This window comes from Crocuta crocuta, unplaced genomic scaffold (genome assembly GCF_008692635.1).
Source record: "Crocuta crocuta isolate KB4526 unplaced genomic scaffold, BGI_CrCroc_1.0 scaffold25, whole genome shotgun sequence".
NCBI classification, from domain to species: domain Eukaryota; kingdom Metazoa; phylum Chordata; class Mammalia; order Carnivora; family Hyaenidae; genus Crocuta; species Crocuta crocuta.
The window spans coordinates 14,641,955-14,654,615 of record NW_027532015.1 but is presented as its reverse complement, the minus strand read 5'-3'; the positions used below and the strand labels follow the sequence as shown (position 1 = coordinate 14,654,615).

General features: G+C 40.3%; 1 protein-coding gene across 1 annotated transcript in view; it reads right to left on the bottom strand.

The window, feature by feature from the left end:
• The window catches only part of MAP3K5 (mitogen-activated protein kinase kinase kinase 5), a 201,595-nt gene that overhangs the window by 53,702 nt on the left and 135,232 nt on the right, over positions 1–12,661 (bottom strand). The window contains exon 14 of the mRNA XM_077776139.1: positions 11,274–11,355. Within this exon, the coding sequence (XP_077632265.1) occupies positions 11,274–11,355 (82 nt within the window). The remainder of the gene's footprint in view (positions 1–11,273; positions 11,356–12,661) is intronic.

Here is a 12,661-nt window from a genome sequence, read left to right as displayed (position 1 = left end):
CTTTAGTGATATGTTTAGATTCCTTTCTCTTTAGTGTCTGTGTATCTATTTCAGGTTTTTGATTTGTGATTACCATTAAGTTCATATATAACACCTTATGTATACAGCAGTCCTATAATATTCAAGATACTAGAAAGTGGGTTCTGATATTGGCAATATGGTAGACTTGGTATCTGGCAAACTTTTTGCTAAAAACACCTACATAAAAAGAAAGTAGATATTTTTAAATACCTAGTAGGGCTTACAAAAACGTAAAGAAGACAGCTAGGAGCTAGAAATAAAGAGAAAAAGGACCACTTGAGGAGTCATCATATCTGATGTCTCTACAGCCCAAGAGGTAGGTATGAGGGCTGGGCTTTCAGTCTCATTAATCATGGGCAGGGGTTGGCAAATGCTTTCTCTAAAGGGCAGAGATTGAATATTTTAAGATTTATGGGCCATATGATCTCTGTGGCAACTACTCAACTCTGCCATTGTAGCATGAACACAGCTAATCAATATATAAACAGAGGGACATGGTTGCGTTCCAATAAAACTTCATTTACCAAGGGTAGTAGCAGGGTGGATTTGGCCTTTGGGCTATAGTTTGGCAAGCCGTTCCCTGATACTTTAGTCTGAATGCCCATGAGGGGATAGGAAATGGCGCTTTGTGTCTATACCAGGTGAAGAGCTGGCATACCCAAAATCAGGGCCCATGAAGGGCTATAACTTGATGAACATGTAGATTAGAAAAAAGCCCATTACACTGGGAAACCAAAATAAAGCTCATCTGTCTTATACTGAGTTCTGGGTGGACAAAAACAAGTCTCCTTTGAATACTTTTAACCATAGGCTGATCCTCATGTAGGTTTAATTCAAATTTATACTTATCGTGATACTCATAGTTAGTCTTGAGCTTGGGACATCCCTGGAGTGCCAACAGAAACAAAGCAAAAATATTTTAAGGGAGGCTCCCTTCATATGGGCTATTTAGGATTCTCACTGACAGTACGTCATTGAAATTGAGCTCACATCCCAAAATTTTAAAACATATAAGGAAATAATTCTCCACCAGTGAGTCGGCTGATTTGACAAATATCAATCTCCCCAAACCTCCTAAAGTAAAAGAAACAAAAACTTTAAAATAAGTACAGGAGTGCCTGGGTGGCTCAGACGGTTAAGCATCCGACTTCAGCTCAGGTCATGACCTCACGGTTTGTGAGTTTGAGCTCCACATAGGGCTCTGTGCTGACAGCTCAAAGTCTAGAGCCTGCTTCAGATTCTCTTTCTCTCTCTCTTTCTCTTTCTCTCTGCCCCCACTCACTTTCTGTATCCCTCTCAAAACTAAATAAATATTTAAAAAATTTAAATAAGTACATTTAATATAAAGATATAAAACTGGAAATCAAAAAGCATGAGAAAAGGAGATGATACATTCTAAAAAAGGCCAGGCAGATCTAAGACAGAATCTAACATAACTTCCAAAAATTGAGCCCTAACTAGGAAAAAGAAAAATAAATTCACATGTAGACATGGTATAGGGAAATTACAAAATGAAAAGTAAACAGAAGGTCATAAAGATAGCAAAGATAAAAAGGACAGATTACCTGCAAAGGTCGTAATTAGATCACTCTGCAAACTCTCTAGGGTACACACACTTGACTTGAGGGACTACTGCCACGGAGGATAAGTAAAATGTGGTTTTAACATTACTAGGTTAGGTTTATTTATTTCCAACAGGTTTCTAAGCATTGATAGAAGACAATTAGTTGAATTCTCTTGGGGAAAACTATGCCTGATATCATGCCATGACTGAGTGAGCACTAACCTCCCTATCATGAACTCTTCTCTCTTCTCTGGAAGGGAGCCATCTTACTTTCCCATTGGCATCACTGTACATAATCACAAAGTACACAATGTATATACTCCAATGTGCATAAAAGAATATTCCTGTTCTGATGTCTAATGTACTGAAGATTGTCCTAGTCCAGGGCAGAAGAGCAGGCATGTTGACAGGGTAAGGAAATGGGAGAAGGAATCTTTCAGCAATTTTCCCAAACTAGAAGATGAAACTGGGCTCCAGCAAAGAGGCAGTAAAAATAGTAAAAAACAAAAAATCCACCAGAAAGATCCCAAGTCTCCACACCAATTCCTGTGGCCCAGACTTCCATCATACTGTGCCATACATGCTGGAAATCTACCAGCCAGGACCCAGGCCAGGAGGAGGCAGGGCAGGGACCATCACCAAAGTAGCTCATCTTTGCTAGTGTGCCCCAGAAAGGACATAGAAACCTATACACTGAACCTAGTACTACCACCATCTTATATTATTATAATGCTTTATAATTAAAAAAAAATTTTTTTAGAGATTTTCTTTTTTTTTTCAATGTTTTATTTATTTCTGAGAGAAAGAGAGAGAATGTGAGCAGAGGAGGGTCAGAGAGAGAGGGAGATACAGACTGAAACAGGCTCCAGGCTCTGAGCTGTCAGCACAGAGCCCGACACGCGGCCCGAACTCACAAACTGAGATCATGACCTGAGCTGAAGTTGGACGCTTAACCAACTGAGCCACCCAGGTGCCCCTAAAAAATTTTTAATGTTTATTTACTTTTGAGAGAGAAACAGAGCGTGAGAGGGGGAGAGGCAGAGAGGGAGACATTGAATTTGAGAGAGGGAGAATCTGAAGCAGGCTCTAGGCTCCCAGTTGTCAGCACAGACCCTGACAAAGGGCTCAAACCCATGAACCATGAGATCATAACCCAAGCCGAAGTCAGACGCTCAACTGACTGAGCCACCCAGGTGCCCCTATAATTTTTTTAATAAAGCTTATTTATATATTTTTGAGGGAGGGAGGGGGAGAGAGAGAGAGAGAGAGCACGCACTCCGTGTTGTCAGTGCAAAGCCTGATGTGGGGCTTGAACTCACATACCATGAGATCATGACCTGAGCCAAAATCAAGAATCCGATGCTCAACCCACTGAGCCATGCAGGTGCCTCATGTAATACTTTATAATTTAAAAGAAAAAAAATCAACTGTCAATAACCTATCTCATTTAAGAGTCATAATAAGCCTGTGTCATAGTAGGAAAAGTCTGTGATTAGCTTCAATTCACAAATGATCAGAAATACCTTTCCTAGTGAAAAAGAGCTGTGGTTTAAACCCAGCTCACAATTCAATATTCTTACCACTACCAATGTAGTAGGGGTGTTCTTACTTCTATTTCTAAACACCATTACTATAAATGTATTCCAGTGTGTCTTCAATATGCACTGAACATCAATTCTCTTCTTTGGGTATCTGGTAGACATCTGGTGGCCCTCTTAGACTTCATTCTTTCCTTTCCCTTAGTCCCCATATCAAACTGATTGCCAAATGCTGTCAGGTACATCTGCTCTTGCCTTGAATCAGGCCTTCCTTACTTTTCTTCTATACTAATTCTACAGACTCTTACCTGGCCTTCCTGTCCCCTCCTCTCGTGTTGCCTTGTTTCTTGATCCATTCTCTACAAAGCTGGCAGTGGACTTTCCGAAGTCCAAAGTTCCAAAGTGAGCTGTCCATGTTTGTATTACTGCCTCTGCTTTATGGGTTTCTCGTTACTTTCAGAACCAAAGACAAACTCCTTAGCATGGCAGAAATGCCCTTCGTCTTCTTAGTGCGGCCTCTGTGGCCAAACTGCTCTCATCAATCTCCTCCAAAGACTCTCAGTGAGGCTCCTGAGATCTTTGTGCCTTTACACATGCTGTGCTTTCTACCTGGGTAATTATGCCTCATCTCTGAAAACCAAGCTCTAAGAAGCTTTCCTGAACTGTCCACCTGACCCTCAAAAGCTGGGCTACTTTCTGGTCAGATGTATTCCAAGCCTTTCTGCCCTCCCTCATGCTTTTGTCACTCTTCCTTCTCTTACTCAATCTGCATCTCAGTCTGGACTCTGAGCTTTGTGAGAACTGGGATTTATCTTTAATTGTTCTATCCCTGTATCTAGTTTGTAGGAGATGTTTAGTAAATATTTGCTTAACTAATTAATCAGGCTATAGAAAACTTGATGAGAACCTTTTTTTCTTTGTTTGTTTTATAAACCGGGTGCCAAAACAAAACACCGAAAGTTGGTATTGGTTTATTTTCGGTTGAAGGGAGTTTGGCCACACAGATATATCTAAATATAGTGTGTTGAAGAATATAGAAGTCTGCATGAAGCTGCTCAAGTTTTAGTTCCCCTCTGGATCTAAAGCATCAAAAGACTATTCTCTTTTAAAAGATTATGTATTAAGTATGGCAGTCAATTTCCTGTTGAACAAAGTGGTCATAGTAAAAGAAAAAAAGGAGTTTAATAAGGCCAAAGGGACAAAATCATTCCAGTGAGTAACTGCTTCCTTGGTTTTTTAAATCTCTTCTTCCTATTCTTACTGTGTTGAGATATAAATTGAAAAGGCAGGTTTGAGGAGACTGGGCTGGCCTATAGGGACAGAGAACTATCTATGAGATAGCCAAAAAACTAGAGGAGCTGGGCTACAGGCCAAGGGAAAACAAGGTGTATTAAATTAGAAATATGGGAAAAGGTAGGGGTGGAGGCAAGAGTGGTTTAAAAAATAAAAGGTAAGATTACACTGCTTATATATTTTGCATCTATTTCTAGGCAATAGGAATTAGGTTGTTGCTAAGGGAAACAACTGCATTTCGAAGCAATGATGGGAATACTTCTAGAAGCATTCCTCTATTGTTGCCTGCCTAGAACAATCTAAGCCTGGTACTGGAAAGGGAATCCGCGTAGGAAGACAATACTGACAAGGACAAACAACAAGGTGGTGATTCACTTAGTTCTTGTGCTGTAAAGGGACCCACAGTAAAACAACAAAACCTTCTAAAAGGCTGTGCACTTCCCTCTGGTGCTTCATTACATTAAGTAAGTGGTCACCACAAAGACCCACATGGTAGCTTCATTAATTTTCAGTCTGTATTGCCTTCTTTTTATGTAAATGTCAAAATGTTAATAATTATTAATAACACTAATAAAATGCTAAAACTGCTGTAGGTACAAATATCTAGTTTGATAGATCTCTTCTCCCTTTGGCTTTTACCCAAATACTGCCTTCTCAATAAGCCGTTCCTGGCTTATTGGTCTGAACTTGCTTGCTCTCTTATCCTGTAACTACCTGAGCATTTTCCTGCTTACTTTTTCTCCTTAATACTGATTGTTTTCAAATATGCTATGTATTTTACTTATTTATCTTGTTTATTCTTGGTTTCTCACTAGAATGTAAGCTTAGTGAGGGCAGAGATTTTTCTGAATTTTTTTCTCTGCTGTATCCCTAGCACCTAGAATAGTATCTACCACTATCAGGTGTCGAATAAATATTAGTTGAGTGAATTGAATTTGTACCCATTCATGTAGTATAAAGATGGTTTTAGGAATGCCTGGGTGACTCAGTTGGTTAAGCATCTGACTTCAGCTCAGGTCATGATCTCATGATTCATGATCTTGAACCCTGTGTCAGGATCTGTACTGTATGGAAGCCTGGCATTCTCTCTCTACCTCTCTCTCTCTATTTCTTCCTCACTTGTGCTCTCTCTCTCTCAAAATAAATAAATAAGCTTTAAGAAAAAGACTATTTTAAGCTGAAAACATCTGAATAAAACTGCCTTAAAAACCTTATCCAAACTTCTCTTGCTGGCTTAAGCAAAGCATCTTGAAAACATAGCTGCCAATATCCCCTCTCTGGGAGATTTAGGACCATGGAGACCTGGATGAGAGAGTACATAAACAAAACCTTGCCAAAACTTCCTGTACCTTCCACTTGTTTGGTCATTAGTTTCCCACCATGTGCTTTTCCTTAGGTCCTATCAAGGACTTTTCTTAGTAGGATAAACAAACTTAACTCTAGGTGATCAGAAGCCACTTTGCATGCTCCTTGCACATGAATACATGTTGTCTTTTCCTTGTTAAACTGTCTTTTGCAATTAATTTGCAGGCCCCCAATCATTGAACCTAAGTTGGTAGAGGAAAAAGTTGTTATTTCCTACCAACAGAATGAATGAGTCACGAATTGATACTCATATCATACAACAGCATGAGTGAAATGTTTTCTCAGACAGTTTAGTAAATGTGGGTGTTGAGTTTCAACATACAGATATGTAGAGAAATAGAAATAAAGAAGTGCCTGGGTGGCTCAGTCAGTTAAGCATGTGACTCTTGGCTTCAACTGAGGCCATGATCTCCCAGTTCGTGAGATCAAGCCCCACATTGGGCTCTGTACTGACAGCGCAGAGCCTGCTTGGAATTCTCTCTCCCCCTCTGTCTGCCCCTCCCCCACATGCGTGTGCACACACACTCTCTCTCAAAATAAATAAAGTTTAAAAAGTAGAAATGTAATGTTAAAGAAAAACAAACCAATGTGAATCTAATGATTCCAAATTGATTTAAATGAATTCGAAACCATAATTCACTGTTAATGTTTGTGAGGGAAATCATCAGAAAAGGAAATGGTAAGGTATTTTATCATTCTGCAGATGTTTAAGTCAAAGGAAAACGTTCTTTTTATCTTGCTTGTCTCCACTTCACCCAACAAGGGGTCAATTTTCTCTTTATGCATATTGGAAAGTAGGTATAAACAAGTTCACAGGGTCACATGCCATGATTACTTCAGGTTTATGTCAGTCGTAGGCCCATTTTGGGAAAACAATGAGGTACAAATGGTGTAAGAAAAAGAGGGTAGAGAGGAAAAGGGAGGGATGGAGGAGAAAGAGAATGAGGTACAGAGAGACAGAATAGATGTATGTGTTTGGGGGAGGAGTGAGAAGGGAGATATAACACATTTTGTATCGAGGACCAAAAGGACCTCAGTAATTTGTATCTAGTTTTTCCTTCCAGGAAATAAAGAGAGAAAGAGATGAAAAGAGAACGGTCAATAATGCCTGGTTTATGATATGCAGCTGGATTATGGCGTTCATTCTTTCACGGACTTACATTGATGGAACCGCTTTCAAGCCAGTATCATAGCACCTGCTCTGTCCCTTCCAATCCATGGCCCTCTCCCCACAGCTTCAGATATTTTTAAACAATTCCAGCTTTATCACACCCTACCTCCAAACCCTTCCACACCTCTGATCTGATTGAACTACTTCTGCTTGGATGCCTCATACCGTGTGAGACTATGTGATGAAAAAGGAGACAGAGCCACAGCCCTGCCCTGGGATGTTCACAGTCTGGTGCAGGCTATCAAACTACAATGCGATAAGAAGAGCTGGGGCAGGGGAGTAGGCAGAAATGCTAGGAGAGCAGAGAGAAGTGAGAGCCGCTGTTGAGAAATGATTCAAAGAAAAACATGACACTTGACTTGCATCTCAAGAAAATTAGGCTGTAGTCACCAGGTCGGACAAAGAAGAAAAAGCATGTGGAGTTGGGCGTCTGCAGGTCAAATCTAGGGGCAGGAAAGCTGGGCCTTCCAGAAAATGGAAAAGAGTTGGGCAATCCCACCCACTCAGCAGAAAGAAAAGGCTGTGTTATAGCCAGAGGGTTGAGAACATGATAGCCATGATAACCTTCTTTTACAAAGAGTAGCATCAAAAGTTTTTAATGAGGGGGGTCACAGGATTAAATCGTGTGAGAGATCTCTCTTATGATGACAGAGATGCATACTGACAGCAGGATAGAGATGAGGCCACAGGAGAGGTGGTGAAGACCTGAGATGGGGGAATAACAGACAGGATGAGTTAAAGGGGCTAGAGGGGTGACTCGGTGTGAGGAGGAAGAGAGGCGGAGCAGAGGTTTCTCCCAGGGGGCTGCCTTGGGTTACTAGGTATGCCCTTGCGTTAGTAGAAATATGGAAGGCTGGGGCGCCTGGGTGGCTTAGTCGGTTAAGCGTCTGACTTTCGCTTAGGTCATGATCTCACGGTTCGTGGGTTTGAGCCCCACGTCGGGCTCTGTGCTGACTGCCAGCTCAGAGCCTGGAGCCTGTTTCAGAGTCTGTGACTCCCTCTCTCTCTGACCCTCCCCTGCTCCCTCTCTCTCTCTCCTAGAAATAAATAAAACATTTAAAAAAAAATTAAAAAAAAAAGAAATATGGAAGGCTGAGAGAACAACAGTAAGGACTACAGCTGATAAGTAGTAAAACTCTTATGGTTAACTATAATCAACTGTGCAATGACTTCAATATAAATTTACTGATTAAATTATTTAAAGTATGGATTCATTGCCTGTCCCTGTCAAAATACATCCTAGAGTCGAAAGACATGGACTTGAATCAAAAGAAGCTGTTTCTTTTTCCCTTTAAAAGCAGAAAAGTCCTCTGAGAGGTGGTACTGACCTATATTTGAAATTCCCTTGCAGAGTTTGTACTAATCTTGAGAAATTATACACATTTGAGCTAGGAAAGGATATAGTTATTATATAGTAATGATGACTTCAGGAATAGAATTTAGTGATTCATCACTTACATAAAACACCCAGTGCTCATTCCAACAAGTGCCCTCCTTAATGCGCATCACCTATTTAGCCCATCCCCCCAACCCCCTCCACTCCAGCAGTTTGTTCTCTGTATTTACGAGTCTCTTATGGTTTGCCTCCCTCTCTGTTTTTATCTTAATTTTGCTTTCTTTCCCCTATGTTCACCTATTTTGTTTCTTAAATTCCACATGAGTGAATATCTAAGAAATATAATCATGATGTTATCTTAAATTATGTGAAAATACAAGTTCAGGCTACTTAATAACTCCTATTGTAAAGGTGCTCTGGCTACAAAGGGACATTCAGTGAGAGGAAGAGTGAAGAGGGATGTCACCATGTGCGGAGCCCAGAACATCATTACAATCTCTGTGTTCATTTCTATTGTGTCCACAGAATACCACGCCCCTCCAACACACAAATGTCAGCAATGTCTCTACTTGGGGTTTAATGGCAAACTAGCCCAAGCACTGAAAATAAGTATGCTTGAATTCACTATATATGCTATATAGTCCACTAGGAATATCGCAGAAAGCATTCTAGGTCATAGATTTTAAATTGTTCTGATAGAATGCGAAGGATAGAGTATAAGATTGTTTTTCTGACATTAAAAGAATAGCATCCCTGTACTTACTTGACAAGGGTGAATTAGGAGCACTTTGATGAATCAGGAATACTGTATAAGCTGTTTTTTTGTGTGAGGTCAGCATGGCAACTAAAACCCTTGGGCTATTCCTGAGAAGAAGCCTGAGCATTTATTTCCCTCCTTATTTGTTTGGTGAGTATTCTCAGTGCTCACAGTAGGATTGGCTGACCAGGAAGGGCCCCTCACACAGCCACCCTATTTATTACTGTGTCCAGATCAAAGGATCTTGATTCCATACCTTCTTGACAGCTCTTTAAGAAGTGATCTACTTACTTTTTTTACATTGTAGGAAACGGAGTCTTAGAAAACTCAGCTGGCAATGTTCATCCCAAATTCGAAGGCAATTAGAACTGGTAAAACTGGTAAAAGTGGCTCCTGGAGAAGAGTCTAGACTGCTGATTTAATCAATTAAGGAGCCCAAGCTGTCTCCTATGGTTACCACAGCCTGGCCATGCTATGTGTATTTTTGGTAAGATGGGATTTAGTTCCTGAAAGGAGGGTATAAAGTAAAAGACAGCGATCACTGGCTTTTTAAAAAGCCAGCAATTTTATGACACTGCAGAGGAACTTTATGAATTTCCCAGTCCACTCACTTCATCATTTTGTATTTACTCATGGAAATGTTTCACTTCCATTGTCTTTGTTACCTTTTACCTTGGTAGTTGCTGTGTGTCAAGTGACTACATTTAAACCAAATAAAAACAGAGATAATGAGGAATAGTCAAAAAGCACTGATGTAGGAGCCTAGAAATCTAGTTCCTAATATAATACTTGAATAAGAAAATACAAAATTAAAACCTATACAAAAAATACAAAAAAATAACAAATAAAACCTATACAAATGAGCATCATCTATTACTCCTATAGACACCAAGCTAATGCATGGGGAAACATTTTTTCCCCCAAATTAGGTCTATCACCCTTGCACAACTTTAATGAAAGAGCCACAGGCTTACCTACAAACATCAAAGCTATATTCAACTGCTAGATAATTACAGAACTTAACTCTAGACAGACTTAACACTTGGTTATTATATTTAAATTTTCTTTCAACTGCTACCCTACTACTTCAATGTTTTTATAAAAATTCTATTATGTGGGATGGCATTATCAGAGTGATCTGGTAAATAAGTATACCAGTCAGGCTGGTGCTCTACTTTCTTCTTTTCCACTTTAACATTAGAAAAGTAGGGGCACCTGGGTGGCTCAGTCAGCTAAGCCTCCAAATCTTGATTTTGGCTCAGGCCATGATCTCATGGTTCTTGGGTTCGAGCCCCATGTCAGTGCTGACAGCACAGAGACTGATTGGGATTCTCTCTCTCTCTCTCTCTCTCTCTCTGTCCATCCCCTGCTGGCTCTCTCTCTCTCTCAAAACTAAATAAATAAACATCAAAAAAAGAAACAGACGTTTTAGTATTGCTTGGGTTCAGAATTTTGTTCCGAGTCTAACACTGAGAAGGACCGGGAGAAGAAGGTGGTCTGTTGCCAGGCCTGGAGGAATGCTAACTTTCATAAGATGCTCAAGCACGAAGGTCACCACTCCTGGGCCATGCCAGCACTAGGCCTCACAGTGACAAAGGCTCTTGATCACAGAGTAACCATGACAAAGAAAATGGACATGATCTAGAATAGGTGTCTACAATAGTGTCCTGTGTCCGGGCAGAAGTCAGAGAACTGGGTTGAGAGGAACGGCATTTCAGGTGATTTGAATTACCTCCTCTCTTTAGTCTATTAATCTGTCATTGTTCCAGGTCCTCTGTGCAGTATACAAAGCAGGGCCACAACCAGATGTGTCGTTCAGAATTTTCGCTGAATCTTGCTTGTTTGGATTGCATGTATTATCAGAGGAGAATAAAAATGTGAGGGTGCTGTGGCCCGTGCACTGAACATAATGAACCTCCTCACAGATAAAGCATAGTTACTAACTGATAAGCAAAACAAACAAACTCAGTATTCCCAGATAAGAGTTCTCCGTTTGCTTTTTAGCTCTTTTTTAACAAAGCGTTCTAAAAGAACTTGGCTCTAGCATTAAGAAAAAGCTCACAGATTCTAGCTGGGCTCCCCACCCTTCACCACCACTTACATTGCCCCTGCTACATGCACGCATGCATTCGCGCGCGCACAGCTACCCCAGTAAGGCTTTAAACAGTTCTTTTTTTAAACAGCCGCAGAGAAACTTTGTAAAAGGGACATGAAGCCGAAGTCATTACCTCCAAGGAGTCACTTTCACAGTCGCCTTCCTCCGTGCTTCTCCCCTTCTCTTCAGTAATGGTGTTTACCATTTCAAAAAACCTACAACGAGAGTTGGTATGTGGTCACTCACTGTAAGTTTGATATTAAATATATGCCACGTATGTTCCAACATGACTTCAGAGCAAAAAAATGGGATTTAGAGACTTTATAAAATCAGGCAGTGAACAAACTATCAGTATCAGTGTGAAAAATGTGATTTTCCAAAAGGGAAAACACAGGTTGGTAGGATTATCTAGAAATTTCCAACCTAATGCCTCACTTCAAATAGTAATGTAACATATTATAGAATTAGAACAACGAGGCTAGACAAAGTCACAGAAACGTTAAGAATGTGGACTTAGATAGCAGGCCAAGATTGTATTTGTGTGATTTGGGGCAAGCTCCTCCAGCTCTCTCAGCATCACCCCTTCATTACAAAGTGGGCACTACACAAGTGTCAAACTTAAAGGCTGTTATGAAGATAAGTTGATGTAGTACTTGTAAAGTGCTCCGCAGACTTCACTCACTAAATATTAGCTATTATTATTTCGCTGATGTTAATATTCTTATTTAAAATGAGACTTAACAAAAATACCCATATTCTGGAATAGTGTCTCTAAATCCCAAAAAGACTATTTGATACAGTGTTGTATCAACATTTGATCTGAGATATTAAATTCTTTTGCCTCCAATATCATAAACGTGGTGTCTAATAAAAACAACCTGCAAAACACTGTTGTGAATTAGGGATGGCTGGCTTATAGGTTTGTAAAAGAAGCCACTCCTCTTTTGGTGACATTTTCTTCGGGACTCTTCTTGTGAAGTTCTGTGTTTTTGTTTTTTCTGCTTTTTTGTTTTTTCTTTTTCTTGTAGAACATTTCAGAGCCAAGAAAAATCATTACAGCAAGAAACAGATATTCCCCTGTAATACTCACTGTGTCTAGTCTATTCAGAGGAGATGCTAAGGGTTCAGAGACTTGAAGCAAGGGAGGTACTATGAATAGGGGCTGATGATCTCACAGGCAGGTCAAGCTCTGCACTGCCAACCCAAGGGAAGGGCAGGTTATGTGGGGTAAGAAAAGTCTACTTACCACAACTCAGACCCTTTCTATCTCTGTACCTCTTTTCAATCCATCCACCATCTAACCATCCATCCACCCATCCATCCATCCAACACATACTCGTAGAGTGTCAATGAGGATCAAAAACTATTCTGGTCTTTGGGACTGTGACAAGGAACAAAATGGACAAAGCCCATTTGGGAGTTTGGAGCTTATCTCTGGAGTTTGTATGTGGTATCTACTCCCTGACTCTTCCGTTCTCTCTACACATTTCTTGGCAGTCAATGACAAGAAAAAGAGGCTCC